General features: G+C 46.9%; 1 protein-coding gene across 1 annotated transcript; it reads left to right on the top strand.

Moving 5' to 3' along the window:
• The first annotated feature begins 804 nt into the window (after positions 1–804).
• pars2 (prolyl-tRNA synthetase 2, mitochondrial) lies at positions 805–10,433 on the top strand. Its single transcript, XM_070886725.1, has 2 exons — positions 805–836; positions 1,773–10,433. Exon 2 carries the CDS (start codon positions 1,797–1,799, stop codon positions 3,207–3,209), a length of 1,413 nt encoding a protein of 470 aa, XP_070742826.1. The 5' UTR covers positions 805–836; positions 1,773–1,796; the 3' UTR covers positions 3,210–10,433.
• Positions 10,434–12,407: the final 1,974 nt, after the last annotated feature.

Here is a 12,407-nt window from a genome sequence, read left to right as displayed (position 1 = left end):
TGGAATCCTTGGCCCAAGACCACCCAAAATGGAGGAAGAGCACCCAGGAGGGCGCTGAGCACCTCGAGTCTCGTCGCCGAGAGCTTGCAGAAACCAAGCGCAAGCAGCGGAAGGAGCATGCCACTCCTGAAGCGAGTTCTTTGGTGGTTGAACAGTCCGAGAGCCACAGACGCTGTAACAGGTGGGACAGACATTCGTCGAGGGAAGGGGTGGGTGGGACTGGTTTGTCGCGCGCTCCTTCCGCTGCCTGCGCTTGACCTCTTCACGCTCGCCGCCTTGAGATTCGAAGAGCTCAACACCCTCCCAGATGCACTTTCTCCACCTAGGGCGGTCTTCGGTCAGGGACTCCCAGGTGTCAGTGGTGATGCCGCACTTTATCATGGCGTCATCAGATCGCGCACCGCCTTGGATCCGCCCCGGCTGGAAAGTGGGATTAGGCTGGATAGCTCTTTGTCAGTGGACACGATGGGCCGAAATGGCCCCCTTCCGCGCTGTAAATTTCTATGATTCTGTGATTCAACTCCCATCTAATCCTCCTATCGATGACTTTAAAACTAAGCAAAGTAGCAATTTTTATATCAATAATTCATCCTATAACGTGTGGATGTGTGGGGGATGTCGTTTCCTCATAAAAAAATCATTAGAACTTCCGCTTGGAAAATAAAACTAAAGAACTGAAAATTATTTTTGAAAACGGTCGAGAAGCTGCTGTCACCGTTATTCCAGCGGTGGCGAGATTCGCGATTCCGTGCATTGTGAGGCGAGTGCCGATCCGTTGCAGCCATCGACGCATGCGCAGTCGGGAGGGTGCCCGGCAAGCGGACCGAGTGCCAGAGGTGAGATGGGGGGAGGGGTGAAGATGGGGGGAGGGGTGAGATGGGAGCCGGGGGGAGGTGGAGGGGACAGGGGGGTGAGGTGAGATGAGAGAGCGGGGGGGGGGGGTCAGGGAGGGGTGAGAGCGAGGGGAGGGGACAGGGAGGGGAGAGCGGGGCGAGGGGAAATGGGAGGGGACAGGGAGGGGGAAAGGGAGGAGGGGATCAGAGCGGGGAATGCGAGTGGTGGGGTGGGGGAGGAAGGGATCAGAGCAGAGGGTGAGGGGAACAGGGAAAGGGTGCGAGTGGCAGGGGGAGAGCGTGGGGGGGAGGGGACAGGGAGGGGGTGAGAGCCGTGGGGAGGGGAGGAGGGGTGAGAGTTTCGGCAACACTCACCCATTGCCTCTGACTGTGTTGGGGCCGCAGGTTCCTGCAGCTTTGAGCGGGTAATACCTGTGTGATATCCGCAGGCCTGGAGTTGCGGTGACCCAAATACATCACGCGGCTGTTTATCCATATTGAAGGACATCTTCCACATCTGGGGGCGACCCCTCCCAAGATAGTGATAAGCAATGGTCCTAATCTGAACGCCGATTTCTGCAGCATTCAACTAGTGATCAGACCCCATGCAGAACTGCTACCATTAACGATTAACCTCTTCCTTTACAATAGCAACCAACTCAAAATGCAACTGAAAATTTGACTCTCTATCCTAACTGTAATTAACTGTGAGCGATGCTATGCTCGATCTTATAGGGTTGAATTTCCACTCCATGAGGCCCGCCTGAAGCATCAGCCTCTGGCTCTTGCAGGTGAGCTCACTGGACCGGCCAGCCCCAACCATTCTGTCCTCGTGGAGCACAGGGCCACGTGCTTTTCTTCGTTAGTAGTTGTGCGGATTTTGGAAGTGTGCAGATTTTTTAGAATGGGCATTAACTTAAATTTTTTATTCCTTTCCAGAATTATCTATCTGTTGGACTCATAATGGAGGTGGCAATCCATTCATACTCAAGACGATTGTTCAACAACCTGTTCTGTAGAGTCTTGCGTTTACACAGGTCACATTATCACCATGGTAGGTCCAAGCGTCTATTGCTCTCTCGCCTCTTTCAGCCCATGAACCTCCGCGAAGACAGAATGGTTGGGGCTGGCCGGTCCAGTGAGCTCACCTGCAAGAGCCAGAGGCTGATGCTTCAGGCGGGCCTCATTCAACCAGCCAATACAGGCTGCTTTCATTATCTGCCATATACAGTCCGAGTCATGGAGAAACTTGTCCGTGTGATTGATAAGGAGATGCAATCCATTGGCGGCCAGAAGGTGAATATGCCCAGCCTCACCTCTGCGAGCCTGTGGAAGATCAGTGAACGTTGGGACCTCTTGGGGAAGGAACTATTCAGACTGAAGGACAGGCATAACATGGAGTACTGTTTAAGTCCTACACACGAGGAAGCTGTGACGGAGCTCATAGCCATGCAGGGTAATCTCTCGTATAAACAGCTACCATTGATGCTGTACCAAGTGACAAGAAAATTCCGAGATGAGCCAAAGCCACGCTTTGGTTTGCTCCGCGGACGGGAGTTCTACATGAAGGACATGTACACGTTTGATGTCTCGGAACAAGCCGCCATGGAGACCTACAACTTTGTTTCTGATGCTTATAGCCGTATATTTGATCGGTTGGAATTGCAGTTTGTAAAGGTGCAGGCGGACACGGGCAGCATTGGCGGTAAGATGTCTCATGAGTTCCAGCTGCCAGCAGAGATTGGGGAAGATCGCCTTTTGATGTGTTGTGACTGCCATTTTGCAGCCAATGTGGAAACAATGAAGGACGCTGAAACAAACTGCCCACAGTGTTGTGGAAAGCTGATAGAAAGCAAAGGCATTGAGGTGGGACACACATTTTATCTTGGGACCAAGTATTCATCTATTTTTGGTGCCACATATTCCAACACTGAGAACAAGCCCATTGTAGCAGAGATGGGTTGTTTTGGCCTTGGGGTCACACGCATACTAGCCGCATCCATAGAGGTTTTGTCGACTGAAAATAATATTCGCTGGCCGAGCCTCCTGGCCCCTTACCAGGTTTGCATCATTCCACCTAAGAAAGGCAGTAAGGAGGAACTGATCACGGGTCTCTCAGAGACACTGTATGATCATTTGATGGATACTGTCCCTCAGCTTCGTGGAGAGGTGCTGTTGGATGACCGAAGTCACTTGACCGTAGGCAAGAGATTGAAAGATGCCAGCCATCTGGGTTACCCATACATCATCATCGCAGGGAAGAGGATTTTGGAAGATCCACCTGTTTTCGAAGTCAGCTGCCAAAATAATGGAAAGACACTGTTTCTCACACAAGACAGTGTCTTGGATTTTCTGAGAAATGTGCAGATTGCTTAGTATGTGATATCTAGCGCCACCTGTGCAGGTGAAAGTGCCTTAATGTGGTATATTAGACCCTTGAAACCAGGGTCTTTAGGAAGCATACAGAAAAAAAAAATCATGTATACAATGATATATCAGGTGTAGTTACACATTTTCCCTTATTGGTGGGGGATCTATAAACATGTTAAGCTAGGGTATGTTGAAGAGGGTAACAGTCAAGATGTTTTTATATGATCCACAATTAGTGAGAGAGACATAATCAATATACTGCCTGGGAGATTACAGTATAGCTGTTGAAATTAAAGCTATAGAATATAGACAATGTGATCAGTAACAGACCAAAGCCAATCATCTGTCAGCATAATAAAAACTACAAACTACTGAGTGTACCTTAATACTGTATACACTACTGCATGTTGGTGATTTGTAAAAAGCCTGCATGAGAAGCATCGTGAATGGAACATGCGGTGTTGTTGGATTGTTTCTGCTGTGTTTATTGGACCAATCACACTTGTGCCATCACACTGGCCTGATTCTAAGTGCATCAATCTTGTTCTGGTGGCTGGATGTTTATTTCAAACCTATATCAATGTATTATCAATGAGGGGGCTACTGTATCTGCAAGCTTCTCATTTTATATCTACAAAGAAAATTTCTAAACATTTCCAGTGCGTCCTGTGGCACGGGAGAGCTCCAAAAATTATACAGGACTCAATATCGAGTTTAACAATTTCAGACCTTAACCTCTGCCCATATTTTGCTCTTATGTATTTTTCCTCTCTGTGTGTTTCCCATGGCAGCTGGTAATTATCCTGCCATTCACACCCTATCTAAACTAATCTTTTTCTAACTTCTACCATTACCATCGCAAGTCAGCCAATCATCCTTTTTGTCGCTCAAATCTCTCCTGTCTTCCACCCAATCACAAACCTTCCCTTTTGCTCTTTCCTCCTCTTCCCCCTTTCAGTGCTCCTTAAAAATCTGTTCTTTCGGACATTCGCCAGTTCTGACGAAGGGTCATCAACCCGAAACGTTAACTCTGTTTCTCTCCGTAGATGCTGCCTAACCTGCTGAGATTTCCAGTATTTAATGTTTTTATTTTAGATTCCAGCAACCGCAATATTTTGCTTTTGAATTCAGAAAAGCTAGGCTCTGAGCAAAACTGTGAGGATGTTTTTAAGAAAGTTGGTCTAGTTTTTCTACATCATTCTTGGATCAGTGTTGCAAGACTTTCTAACTAATATAGAACATGTTACAACTCGTCTCTCAATCTAGAAGGTAATGTGAAAATTCCAGAAAATTTGCACCTGCTGTTTCTCCACCATTCAGATCAGATGCTGTCAGGCATTGCTGCATTTAAAAGATCTTGGCTCAGTCTCAGAAAATAATACGACTAGTTCTAAAAAAAAAACTATAATCTTCCTTCAATGTGTCCTTTTATGATGCATTATTATCTTGCTGTGTGCCAGACTCTGTGGTGTATCTCCGTGATTGTTTGAAGCAAAGTCCAGTTTTAAGTTACTAATGCGATTTAGTTATTTAAGTGAGGAGTTTATTATTCCTACCCCTCCCCCCCCTCATTCTGAGGCTAGCACTCCTGTGATATGCGTCCGGGCAATGGGAAAGCATGGGAAATACAGGCAGAGATCCACAATGCCAGGTCTCTGGCCCCTTTATGTTGCCCCAGTGTTTCCAGGGTGGGGTTGCTGAGGCTAGGGCAGGCATGGGAATGAGGTGGGAGTGAGCCTTCCAAGCTCCACCTCATATTCCTCCAGCTTCATCAGAGGGGTGCCAGTAGACGTTGGTGTTGGACCTTGTGTCTGTCCTCCACACCACCCACCTCCCTCCTTCCTCAGATCAGAGGGTCTGAGGGTGACAAGAAGCAAGATGAGAAAAGCCTGAAAATTCATGTGCTCCTTTCTCTCCCAGCCTCTCCATGGATATCTGGGCCAGGAGGCCTTCTGATTTTTTTTAAAGAACTGCCAGAAGGCCAGGGGGCAGGCTTCCAGCTATAGGCCTCAGGCCACAGCTGTACCTATGTTACTGCCCTAGTTTTTATGCTCCAAGCCTTCCCAGGAAGAAGACTGAGGTCAGGTCAAATGCAGTGCATTTCAGGTGCCAGTACCCAGTGCCATCAAAGGGATGGGAGGAATATTGGAGCCACAGTCTCTCCTTCTTCTTCAAGGCATAAATGGCAGCCTGGAGATTGCAGTTTTGCTTCTGTCAATGAGGCTGGAAGATAGCAAGAAATGTATCTGCCTATTTTTTCTCCCCGTCCCTTTTATGGAGGTGAGGTAAACTTCCTGGCAACACGGTACAACGACTTGCCCGACAATGGTGACTCACTGCAGGAACCCACATTCTCTTGGAGCTCCCGCTGTAATAAGAATATAAAAATCCAAGAATGAGAGAAATTAATTTGAGCTCTCTGATACCCTAACTCCCCTGTTGGAACAGGGCTGTCTAGCCAGCAGGCTAAATCTGGTTCACTTAATGATTTTGCCCACCATACAGCTCCTGCTTGAAGAAACCCCCACTGGCACAAGCAGCTGATCTGTTAGATGGGAACAAAAATAACAAGGGGAGAAAGTGCCGCAGGTTTCCAGTGGACCTTCAGCTCCCAGCAGGTGCTGCTCTTTCTCCTCCACATCAGAACCTGGTTTAGGTATCCATCATATGCAGGTTATGATGAAGAGGGTGCGGGCAGGAATGGGAATTGTGTCAGTGCACAAGGAGAGGGATGCAAAAAAGAGCAAGAAATGGAAAACGAAAAGAAATATGAAATAAGTTTTTATAGAATGGAGAAAACACATGAAGTGGAGAGAGGAGACAGGTAGGTAGAAGTAACACAAATGAGGATGGTGTGATCTAACAACTCCAAAGAGTACAAACTTCATTGGGAGAGTATAAATAAAAATTTAAAAACATTGCAAACTATGGAAGTCTGGAGAAAAACAGAAAATGCTTGAAACGCACAGCAGTTCAGTCAGCATCTGTAAAGGGAATAGACAGGTTAATGTTTTGTGTGAAATCCTTTGCCAGAATTGAAAATTTTCATGGGGTTGGAAACACGAAAGATGTTCCAATCTTAGAGAAAGTTAGTGAGATAAATGACCTGCAAATGTTTACATCTCGTAGTTTGCGATAACAACAACAACTTGTATTTATGTAGTGCCTTTAATGTAAAAACAAAAGTCTGCTACACAGATGTAACCAGACAAAAATGGGTAATGAGCCAAAGAAGGAGATATTAGGAGGGGTCTTGGTCATTGAGGTGAATTTTAAGGAGGGTCTTGGAGTTGGAGGAATTTAGGGAGGGAAATCCAGAGCTTAGGATCTAGACGGCTGAAGACATAGCTGTCAATGTTGGAGCAAAGGGGTGGCGGGGAGAGTTGCACACAAAATCAGAGGAATAGAGAGTTTTGGTGGGGCGAAGGTTGGAGGAGGTTATAGAAATGGGGACAAGGCCATGACAGGATTTAAATATGAGGTGAGAATTTTTAATTGGAGCTTTTAGGAGTGAGAGCCAATGTAGGTCAGCAATGACAGGAGTAATGGGTGAGTGCGACTTGGCGTGGGTTAAGATATGGGCAATTGAGGTTTGGATGAGCTGAAATTTATGGAGAGTAGAGGATGGGAGGACAGTATTAGAATAGTGGAATGGAGGTGACAAAGGCAAGGATGAGTGTTTCAGCAGCAGGTGGGCTGTGTTAGTGGCTGAGATAGGCAATGTTACAAAGGTGAAAGTAGGCGTTCTCTGTGATGGACAGGATATGGGGTCAGTTCAGGGTCGAACAGAAAGGCATGGTTGGCAACAGTCTGGCTCACCTGAAACAGTGGCTGGGAGGATAATGGAATCAATGGCAAGAGTTTTGTGGTGGGGGATATAGATGGTGACTGATGCCTTCTCAATGTTTCCAATACAAATAGAGGTGGCAAAGAGGCAGAGCTGGGTGTCATCAGTATACATCTGCAAGCTGACCCTGTATCTTCAGATGTTGTCACCAATGGGCAGCAAGTAGATGAGGAAGAGGAGGGGCTCGTGCTACGATTGGATATGTAAGAGTGGAATGCAGCAAGGGCAATCCTATTAAGCTGGACAATGGAGGAGAGCCTTTGGAGGAGGATGGTGGTGTAGTCCATGTCAAAGGCTGCAGAGAGGTCGAGGAGCAGGAAAAGTGCACCATAGTTAGAGAATGTCATTTGTGACTTTGGTTAGGACCATTTCTGTTGTATATACATGCTTGTGTGAAATCTGTAACACTGAATGTACCCTTGTATTGTACACCTTACCTGTACACCAGAGGGTGCTGCTGCTGGTACATTGCAGGTAACCCAGTATAAAAAGGAGCTCACAGCTGGTGTCCTCACTCAAGGACCTGCAAAATAAATGATACAGTCGACACAGTTTGAGTATCATACCCTGCCTTGTGAAGTCATTACTAAAGGTGTCTACATACACAACTGGTGACGATGATACGAAGTCACAAACTACATGATCAGCATGTCTAATCTTAGCAACTTTCAGCAATTTACAGAGGGGGAAGATTGGGACACTTTTGTAGAAAGATTGGAACATTTCTCTATAGCTAACGACCTGGATGGGGACATACCGGCTAAACGACCGAACAAGCGCAGGGCTTAGCAATTGTGGGCCCGCCATCCATTGTCTTGTCAGGGACTTGCTAGCCCCAGCGAAGACAACCACCAAAAGCTGAGGAACTTGCAACACTTATACAGGAACAACTAAAACCGGTTCTACACTTAACGGCGACCAGAGGGCCAAGAAATTACGAAGTATGCTGCACACCTAAGAAGACTAGCTGCACCGTGTGACTTTGGCAACCACCTAAATGAAGCACTAAGGGACATATTCATAATTGGAATCAGCCACAAGGGCCTCCTGCACAAGTTGCTGTCTGCTGACATCACAGTCACCGTGCAAAAAGCAATTCAAGTGCGCCAAGCCTACATGGTTTCGGCAGGTGACTACTGACCCAGGACTCTAAACCGGCGAGCACAGTGCACCGCATGGATACCTTGAAAGGCAAAAAGGCTGCCCCGAGCCCAGCAACCCTGAGTCCACCACATGGGGCAAACCGGATGGCCCCATGCTTTTGCTGTGGAGGAAATCACAAGGCCCACCAGTGCCGCTACAAAGACTATGCTTGCAAAGAGAAAGGGCACCTTCAAAGAATGTGCAGAAAAAGCTGTACTCACCGCATCTCTGATGAGTTGGCTGATCACCCGGGCTCCGACACAGATGAAGGTGAAGTTGCTGGAAGAAGAGTATGGAGTTTATATCTGCTCCACCGAATGTTCTCCATGGACAATGGAAGTAGACTTCAACAGGGTCCCAGTTTCCATGGAGATCAACACAGGGGCAAGCCAGTCTGTGATGAACCAAACAACCTTTGAGAAATTTTAGATAAATCCTGCCAATCGACCAAAACTGTCTCCTGTCCAAGCACAGCTGCTCTCCTACAATAAAGGTAAAATCCAAATCGCTGGCAGCGTGAACGTCCAGGTCTCCCAGGGCGCCGTATTGAACAAATTCCCCCTGTGGATTGTTTGGTCCCACGCTGCTGGGAAGGAATTGGGTGAGCCCGGTCCAAATGAAGTGGCGATGGTCTCTGGGCTCCAGCAATCGACATCGAACATGGATCAATCGCTGCATCCAGAGATCCCACTGTCCAGCTTGTCTGCGCAGCGCGACTCCACAACACCACGGCGAAATCTCCACAACTGAAAATCCAAACTCCACGTTCCGGGCCGGGGCAGCACTCCAAGAGATGAACATCGTCAAAAGAAATGGATTCCCGACATCCAGGGCCAAACCTGTGGAAGAAAAGACCACCACAGCCTACCTGAGGGAGAGCCAGAAGATGGCGGCCACACCATGAGGAAAAGAACCTGCAATCAAAATGGCCGTGGCCATACCACGAGGAGCGACACGTGGCACTGAGCGACCAATCTGATTGGAAGGCTCCCTTAAAGGAGACCGGTAACCAAAGAAATTTAAAGGGACAGTTTCAACTAAATGAGAACAAGGACTTTAAAGTTAAAGAATCAACAAAAGGGTGCAAGTATGAAAATGTATGCAATGTAACCATGAATTGTGATGCTGGTGTAACTAACGTGACTAATGAGATGAATGCTTGTGTAAGTAAGGTTAAGAACAAGTTTGTTATGTTTGATAATTATGACAGAGTTTGAAATGCCTAATGTAACCATGTCTGGTGAGACCATGACACACAAAAGTGATGCAAATGCTGTAATGTATATGTAGGCTCGACTATGTGTGATCAGAGCCAAGGTGTCATGTATACTGGTAGGACACTGTTAAAGGACATTGGGTCCTACAGGGACCATGCTGATGCTAGAGGAATTCCTCTGTAGGAGACCCCCAGGTCCAGCAGGCTACCTGACCATGTAGCCTGGATCTTTGGAACAAATGTGATGCCCCTGGAAGGACACACACACCCAGTGGGAGCAGACCCACCACAGGGTCAATGGGCAGCACGGCCATCACCGATGGCAACCTGCACCAGACCAGCCCTACAGCCCCTGGCCACCAGGGCCAACACCAGGAGTGAGAGGCCAATACCTTCCAGCTTCCCTGGCAAACTCTGGGATGACCTGACCTTCATCCCAATTGGTGGACAAGGAGCCCACCCAGTCCTGTGGCCCTACCCACCACCACACAATTACCCACTTCAGAGTATGCACCCTACCTACTGCTGTGGTGGCTACCCCCCTGAGGGATCCCACAACAGTGACACCCACATGGTCTGTGTGTGAGGGAGGGGAAACATATGAGGCCAGCCTCAAGCACAAGGATCACACCTGGCACCCACACAACCCTCACCACAGCCTCCCATAGCCCACTACTGATCACCTCCCCAGGTCATGACAATAAGGATATAAAAAATGCTTGGGGATGGGGGAGTGTTGTTGTATATGCATGCTTGTTTGTTGTGTGAAGTCTAACATTGTTATGTAACACAATGTACCCTTACACTGTAAACACCTTACCTGTACACCAGAGGGTGCTGTTGCTGGAGACCTAAGGGTTACCTGCACACTGCATTGGAGAAATTCAATCATGGTGTTGCAGGAAAGATGGGCACAGATTTGGAAGGGAGCAGGGGGGGATATAGCGAGTGACATACATAAAGATGGCAAGTTTGACGGTGTGCCTGTGAATATGGGTAGACTGGGTTTAAGCAGCCTGTAGATCATTCAACCCATTAAAAATGTCTCTGTAGTTGGAGTATCTTGATTCTCTCCCTTTTTTACCCAGCCCCACTAGACTGCTTATCTTTCAGTTTCCAGTTCTGATGAAGGATTTCAATTATTAATCTTAACTTGTCTTTTCTCGATACAGATGCTGACTGACCTGATCTGCATTTCCAGCACTTTCTGCCTTTGTTTACAGTAAATTGGGAATCTGATTTAATGCTTACTCATGTTAAAAGCTACTGGTTTGGAGTTTTCATAGGAAAAAATAATTAAATCATAGACTAGGATGCCAAAGCACTGGTGAAAATCACAAGTGCAATATAGTAGAAACAGAATTTGACTTATTCAGTCACTATAAACCAATGATCATGATTCTTCTCGACTCAAAACGGAGTTAATTCTATACAGTGCACTTGCTAGTTGTGAATGAATCAGGCACACTGCATCCAACGATTGGACATTCCTGTATGAGATTACCCAGCTTCATTGAGTGTAATATTTTGGCTTCTACTACCCTACCTGGAAGATTGTTCCAACATTATAAGATGAGATAAGAGATGTGTTGCCCACTTACACACAGCATCAGACACTTCTAGGTCAAGTGTAATGCGGATTAAATGCAGATTAAATTCGCTCTGCTCTGCTTCAACAATGTGCTCCAATACTATATAATAGCACCCTCTACTGCATCAGTGTGATAGTTCCATTTCCCACAGCAGTCAATCTGGTGCTGTTTCTAAGTGGGTTCATCACCTATGACCAATTTTACATTGTGTCCTTTACCCAGCAGAGGTCAGTTGAGATTGCCCCAAATCAGCTGCCAGAAAGAAAAGGCTTTCACCCCATCAGCTGGATTTAAACCCAGCTGTCAGAAGTGGAAGTGCCTTTACCACCCAGTCCCTTAGAATGATATACTTTTAAAGTGTCATCATCATCATCATCATCGGCAGTCCCTCGGAATCGAAGACTTAGTTCCGCTCTAAAAATGAGTCCTTAGGTGGCTGAACAGTCCAATACGAGAAGCACAGACCCTGTCACAGGTGGGACAGATATAGTTGAGGGAAAGGGACAGGTTTGCCCCACGCTCTTTTCCGCTGCCTGCGCTTGATTTCTGCATGCTCTCGGCGATGAGACTAGGTGCTCAACGCCCTCCCAGATGCACTTCCTCCACTTAGGGCAGTCTTTGGCCAGGGACTCCCAGTTGTCAGTGGGGTTGTTGCATTTTATCAGGGAGGCTTTGAGAGTGTCCTTGTAACGTTTCCTATGCCCAACTTTGGCTCGTTTGTCATGAAGGAGTTCCGAGTGGGCTGTTAGGTTAGCATAACATATTCCAGGTAATAATGGCTTCTCTCCTCTCCTCTCCCTCACCCTCTCCCCTTTCATTCTCTGTTCTCCTGACCTCCTCCTCTCCTCTCCCTCTTCCCTGCCCTCTCCTTCCACACCTTGGTTCAGATATCTTCCTGTCCTCAAACCCCGCTTGAGCTGAAAATCCCCTTGAATCCCTGTATGCAACACCATAGATCAAATAGTATATTTCAAAATATACTTTTTATATTCATAGATATATATTCATTTGCACACCTATTAAACCATGCATGTCTACAATCAATTTTGTAATCATAATTTTAACTTTACTTAGTTACATTACTTGACTATTCATTTCTATATTTTAACAGTTCATGAATTATCATTGAAATGTTTTACTCTATTAATACAAAATAAGTTGGAGATTTCAGTACAGCTCTGCAGATTGTTATAACTGCGTACAAACAGAGCAAACCGCAGAGACAGACCTCTCGCCCCTTTTTAATGTCTTGACCCATTAATTTTCAAGACACGAGTGCTGCAGATTCCAGAGGGAGTAACAACCCAGACATCCTCGTTGTTAGTGTCCTGGTCGGGCGGAACTTTTTTCGGGGCCATGGGGACGATTGGCGGCGGTGCAGCCGGAAGCACGTGCTGCTGAATGTA

The sequence above is a fragment of the Pristiophorus japonicus genome, chromosome 8 (assembly GCF_044704955.1).
Source record: "Pristiophorus japonicus isolate sPriJap1 chromosome 8, sPriJap1.hap1, whole genome shotgun sequence".
Classification (NCBI taxonomy): Eukaryota; Metazoa; Chordata; class Chondrichthyes; family Pristiophoridae; genus Pristiophorus; species Pristiophorus japonicus.
This window is presented reverse-complemented; position numbering and strand designations above follow the sequence as displayed.